Source organism: Bison bison, unplaced genomic scaffold (assembly GCF_000754665.1).
Source record: "Bison bison bison isolate TAMUID 2011002044 unplaced genomic scaffold, Bison_UMD1.0 scf7180017849866, whole genome shotgun sequence".
NCBI classification, from domain to species: Eukaryota; Metazoa; Chordata; class Mammalia; order Artiodactyla; family Bovidae; genus Bison; species Bison bison.
Genome location: NW_011480439.1, coordinates 305591 through 312162, shown reverse-complemented (window position 1 = coordinate 312162; position 6572 = coordinate 305591). Strand labels below are relative to the sequence as shown.

The following is a 6572-nucleotide window of genomic DNA, read 5'->3' as shown; positions in this document are numbered from 1 at the left end:
TGTTAGGAGGGAAGGTCCCTTCCTGCGAAGAGCCCTGGGCAGGGGTCGAGGAACCAGAGGCCCCCATAGCAGCAGCTTCTGAGGGTGTCCGCAGCCCCGCCGGCAGCTCCCAGGCGACCCGGGAGGCACCCCCCCACCACTGTGCTCCCTGCAGATCACTGCTGCCGGCTCCCCATCCCTGTCCCCTCTCCCTGAGGACCCGCTTCCTCTCTGAATGCAAAGCCCCCGTGTGGGTAACCCCGTGGCCTGACCACCCGCTGAACTCTCTCCTAGGCGCCAACCCCATTTCCCGAGCTCTCAGCCACGTGTCACCCAAACACGACCCTGCCCCTACGCCCACCCAGCCACCCAGGCCCTGTCCCTTGTCCCCGGCACCTTCGTCCCCCTGATGCCCCACCCTGGGCCTTCTCCATGCCTCTGCTCTCGCCAGCAGCCCCACTCAAGGTCACACATGTCCACACGCTACTCCCTGGCCTCACGCTGATCCTGCACCCCAGAGACCCCACTGCAGGCCCCCGCAGCCACCCCGCCTCTCCTACCCACAGCTGCTCCCACCACCCCACCTGCTGCGCCCACTCCAGTCCACCACGCTCTCCGCCCCTCTCCGAAGTCACACTCGCAGCCCCAGGGCCCTCAGCACCCCCGTCAACCCTGACAGTCTCCCCCAGCCATTCACGACCACCCAAACCCACCCGAGGGCCCGGCTCTCCCCTCCCTGTGGCCTGTCTCTTACTTTACAGAGAAGACAAACCCCACCAGCCCACCCCGCCCCCACCACCCCACCCCACCCCACCCCGACCAGCCCTCCCCCAGGAGTGCGCACCCTCCCCTCTCCTTCAGGCCAGCATCTCCCCTGGACCCTCGACACCGTCCCCACCACCTCGGGGTAAGGGGGACGGACACCACCTGCCGGGGTCTGAAAATACCCAAACCTCTCTAAACACGGAAGGAGTAAATGCCTCCTTCCCCAGAGCCACGCTGCCGCTCCCCCAGGCAGCTTCTTAAGGGCTCATCCATACTGGGGGCCCAGCCCTTGGTGCCTCTGAACACCGCTCACACCAGCCACCGAGGACCACACGGCCCGGACCAGCAGGCGCACCGGGTCCTCTCCCCCAGCTGCTCAGCAGACTCAGCAGATTCCGCACGTGCGCGTCCCCCCAGGCTCCTCCACGTGGCTTCTCTCCCTGCCCCCGGCAATCACGCCCACCCCAGAGAGGGTCTCCCACCTTCTGATCTCCACCTGCAACTCTTGGGCAAGCTCAAGGGCACCACAAACTCAACAGTCAAAACAAACCCCCTTCCCCAAATCCACCCCCTCTCCGTGACTGGCCCGCCACTCGCTCAGTCACATAGCAGGGGGGAAGGGGGGTGGCCAACACAAGTGGGGGCTCCCAGAAAGACTCCTGAGACCCCGATCAGGACACGTGGAGATTCACACAGATGCATTTTCAACTGCAGAGGAAGGAACACTTCTGAATGCATTCTATGAACCAGTACCACCCTGATACCAAAACCAAATATATCACAAGAATAAAAAATTAAAAGCCAATATCACTGATGAATACAGATGCAAAAATCCTCAACAAAATATTAGCAAACTGAATCCACAACATATTAAAAGTACACCATGATCGGGTGGGATTTATCCCAGGGATGCAAGGATTTTTCAGTATCTGCAAATCATTGTGATAGACCACGTTAACAAATTGAAGAATAAAAATAATATGATCATCTCAGTAGATACAGAAAAAGCTTCTGACAAAATTCAACATCCATTTATGATTAAAAAAAAAAACTCTCCAGGAAGTACACATAGAGAGAACCTACCTCAACATAATAAAGGTCACATATGACAAACTCACAGCTAAGATGGTACTCAGTGGTGAAAAGCTGAAAGCATTCCCTCTAAGACCAGGAGCAAGACAAGGATGCCCACTCTCACCACTTTTATTCAACACAGTCTTGGAAGTCCTAGCCACAGCAATCAGAGAAGAAAAAGAAATAAAAGGAATCCAAACTGGAAAGGAAGAGTAAAACTCTGCAGATGATACAGTACTATACTGAGGAAATTCTGAAGACACCACCAGAAAACCACTAGAGCCCATCAGTGAGTCTGATAAAGCTGCAGGATACAAGATCAATAGACAGAAACCTACCGCATTTCTATTCACTAACAACGAACCATCGGAAAGACAAACTAAGGAAACAATCACATTTCCCATCACATCAGAAGGAATAAATAGTCGTGAACAAACCTACCCGAGGACGTGAAAGACCTGCACTCAGAAAGCTACAGACGCCACTGAAAGAAGAGGCAGACGACACAGACGGACGGAAAACACACCACATTCACAGACTGGGGGACGGACACTGTGAAAACCTCCACGCCACACAAAGCAATCTGCCGTTTCGATGCGATCCCTACTAAAATGCCAAAGGCATTTTTCACAGAAATAAAACAAGTTTAAATTTTCTATTGAAACACACAAGACCCTGAATACCCAAAACAATCTTGAGAAAGAAGAACAGAGCTGGAGGAATCACACTCCCTGACTGCAGACTATGCTACAAAGCTACAGGAGTCAAAACAGCATGGTCCTGGCACAAAAGCTGACACACACACAGATCAACGGAGCAGAACAGTGAGCCCAGAAACAGCCACACACGCTTATGGCCAATTAATCCACAGCAAAGGAGGAAAGAATACACAGTGGAGAAAAGAATCCCTTCAGCAGGGCTGAGATAACTGGAGAGCTTCAGTGGATGAAATTAGAACGTTCTCTAACACCACATACAAAAATAAACTCAAAAAGCATCAAAACCCTAAATGTAAGGCCAGAAACCATAACACTCCCACATGAAAACACAGGCAGAACACTCTTTGACATAAATCACAGCAATATTTTTAATTCATTTCCTTAGCAAAGGAAATAAAAGCAAAAATAAACAAATGGAGCCTAATTAAATTTAGAAGCTTTTGCACAGCAAAGGAAACTATGGACAAAATGAAAAGATAACCTACTGAATGGGAGAAAACATTTGAAACGATACGACCAGTAACGGCTTAATATCCAAAATACACAAACAGCTACTACAACTTAACATCAACAAAATATCTGATTAAAAAAGTGGGTGGAAGACCTGAATAGACATTTTTCCAAAGAAGAAGTGCAGATGGCCAACAGGCACATGAAAAGATGCTCAACGCTGCTAGTCCCTCGGGAATGCAAATCAAAACCACAATGAGATACCACCTCACACCCGTCAGACGGCTATCATAAAAAAAGAACATGAATACCAAATGTTGGCGAAGATGTGGAGAAAAGGGAACCCTCATACCCTGTTGGTCACAATGTAAATTGGTGTGGTCACCGTGGAGGACAGTCCCACTCCTGGGTATATGAAGTGGAAAGTGGCTCAGTCGTGTCTGACGCTTTGTGACCCCACGGACTGTCCGTGGAATTCTCCAGGCCAGAACACTGGAGTGGGTAGCCTTTCCCTTCTCCAGGGGATCTTCCTGACCCAGGAATCGAATCGAGGTCTCCTGCGTTGTAGGCAGATTCTTTATCAACTGAGCTATCAGGGAAGCCCTCCTGGGTATATAATCCCCCCCAAAAAAATAACTCAAAAAGATACATGCAGCCCGACATTCATAGCAGCACTGTTTACAACAGCCAGAACACAGAAGCAACCTATGTGCCCAACAACAGATAAACAGATGAGGAAGATGTGGTGAATACATGCAACGGAATACTGCTCAGTCATTAAAGAGTGAAATCCTGCCATTTGCAACGACACGGATGACTTGGAGGGTATTACGTAAGTGAAATAAGTTAGAGAAAGACCAATACTTATCACCTACATGTGGAATACCATTTATATTATAACATCACTATACGTGGAATCTAAAAAATACAATAACCAGTGATTATAACAAAAAAGCAGCAGACACAGAGAACAAAATAGTGGTTACCAGTGAGGAGTTGGAGGGGCAAGAGAGGCGGAGGACTAGGAGGTGCAGACTACTGCGTATAAAACAAGCTACAAGGATCCATCGTGCAGCACAGGGAGCACAACCAGTATTTTATAATAATTATGAACGGAACACCACCTTTAAAATCGTGGCTCACTATATTGTACACCTGTAACTTACATGACTTTGTACATCAACTATACTTTGACTAAATAAATAATTTGCCCTGCAAAAAGCAAAGCAAAACAGAAAAGATGAAGCCTCAAGCAAAGGTTATCACAGACAAGGAACAACCGTGCAGTCTGCAAAAATCCACAAGTAACCCAGGGCGGGAGGACAGCCCAGGGCCGCGTCCACAGTGGAGCGGGGCACTGTGGGAAAGGGACAGGCCGGAAGGACGCGCCCAGGGGTGACTGGGGAGGGAAGCTGGGGATGGACTCAGCGACAATCCTCTCTGCTCGTCTGTCACTGGGCTGCCCGTAAGGCAGCCTGGAAGGGTTTCCCAAATGTGTAGTGTGTGTTTGGGGTTGGATGACTTAAATTGTAGATTATGTGGAAACACAAAATTATCCCTGGAGAACCTTAGAGGGAGCTGAAATCAAAGCCAGGCTTTAGCTTTTGGTGGGATGTTTGACCTCATTTGACTTAAAAAAAAAAAAAAAAAAAAGAGTGGGAAAGGAGAGAAAGAAATTGGAAGAAATAGCAGAGGGATCCTATAGTAGTTAAAAGAAAGAAAAGACGCCCTCAGCCCCGCCCCCCGCGAAGTCAGGAAACACAGGCCCCGTGCTCAGGTCTCACAGACAGAGACAAGATTGGCAGTTCATCACAAGTGCCAAGCCACAGGTTACGCCCCATCTCCAGGGACGTCTGCAACAGAATGCTTCTGCACAAGCAGCTGGTTACCACATGCCAGGGAACACCGCTCCAGTTACGGGTGGACGGGTGGAGGGGTGGAGGGAAGGACGGATGGGGAATGGGGAGGTGGATGGGAGAATGCAGGGATGCATGGACGGCTGGGGAGGACGAGGGAATGGATGGGGAAGGACGGATCGGGGGACTGATGGCAGAATGGAAGCATAAGTGGAAGAATAAGGCAGACAGAGGAACGGGTGGAGGAGGAGAGGGTGGACGGGGAGACAGATGAATAAATGGACGTGTGGATAGAGGGATGGACGGGGGAGGGAGGGATGGATGCATAGGTGGATGGACAGACGGGATCGGAGGATGGGTGAGCAGGGGTGGAGAGTGGGTGGGTGGAGGGACTGACTGAGTTCGTTAGTGGTGGCCAAAGTTTGCCCAATAACACCTGCTTGCCTAGTTGGTCCAAAAATTAATGGACCATTTCCCAGATCTACAGACAGACAAGAACCTTCCCATTCAAAGGGCCCATTAAGCGCTAAGCAGGGTAAGTAAAAAAGTCCCCCCAAACCTTCAGAGAGAAAGGTCTTGCGCGAAGGACGAGACCCTGCCAGCAGGTGTCTGAGGACAGCAGAGCCCACCCCCCAGGTGCTAGGCCCCCGCACGCGGGCCAGCAGGCAAGCGGAGGCCGCGGTGGGTGTTCAGGCGGGGGCACACCGAGGCTCTTAGTGATAGCTGTGCTATCAACACGCCCCGCCAGGACTTCAACCTGTGACGGCTGTAAACAGTGAGGGTGGTCAGAAAAGGCAGATGTCCAGCAAGGCCGCTTGAGTGTGACGGTCAAGCACGGGGAGGAATGTGACCCTGCGGCCGCCTGCACCAGCCATCAGGAGGGGCCCCGCCAGGAGCAGAGGCCCCTCTCAGCAGGGCTGGGCCCAGGGCCCACACACACCCTGGCAGAGGCACAGACTGAATCCACCAGACAGACAGACAACAGGAGTGCTGCGGGCAGTGCCCCCAGACCCACCCTCCGCTCTCTGGCTGGCGGCCACAGCTGGGACCCGCCGGGCGCCCCACCCCCACCCCGAAGGACTTCTCAGCCTCTGCAGCAAAGAAGGAAGGACTCTTTTTAAAAGGCCCTCTGGTCAGGCAGGATCTGAGTGCAGAGCTTCACCCCTCCCCTGAAAGCCCGAGGTGCTAAAATAGCTCTACTGATAGGTCTCTGCCCACGTCCCACCCACGTCCGCCCCACAGACTCGTAGGAGGCCTTTGCCAGGCTCAGCCAGGGGAAGCCCATCCTGGGGAACCCATTTTGGGGGGGAGCCTGTCCCGGGGGAGCCGTCCTGGGGGCCCCCCTTCTGGCTGTGCCAACAGCTGAGACAGCACAGCAGGCCACTCGTCAGGGCCCTGGGCTGTGGGGCTGGATGCTGGGGCCAGCCAAGCCACGCCCCGCACAATGGAGACCCCAGAGCACCTTTCCTGGGGGCAGGCGAAGGCCAGGCTCACTCTAAGTCTTCCACCGTCTGAGGAGCCACAGGGCCTGGTGGATAACAGGGGACCCCACGCAGCTCCCCAAGGGCAACAACTGGCTTGGGCCCCTCACCCCTACACCAGCCTCATCTGCACTCTCCCCTCTGCAATGTCCCTCCCAGACCACCCTCCCTCCACAGGGCCCAGCACTAGCCCAGAAGGCAGGTTTTGTGCGGGTGTGGGGACGTGCGGGTGTGCAGGTGTGGGATGT

General features: G+C 52.9%; 1 protein-coding gene across 1 annotated transcript in view; it reads right to left on the bottom strand.

The window, feature by feature from the left end:
• RGS12 (regulator of G-protein signaling 12) overlaps nucleotides 1-6128 on the bottom strand; it is a 95451-nt gene extending 89323 nt beyond the window's left edge. The window contains 1 exon segment of the mRNA XM_010848109.1: nucleotides 6069-6128. Coding sequence (XP_010846411.1) covers nucleotides 6069-6128 — 60 coding nt within the window.
• Between the last annotated feature and the right edge of the window lie 444 nt (nucleotides 6129-6572).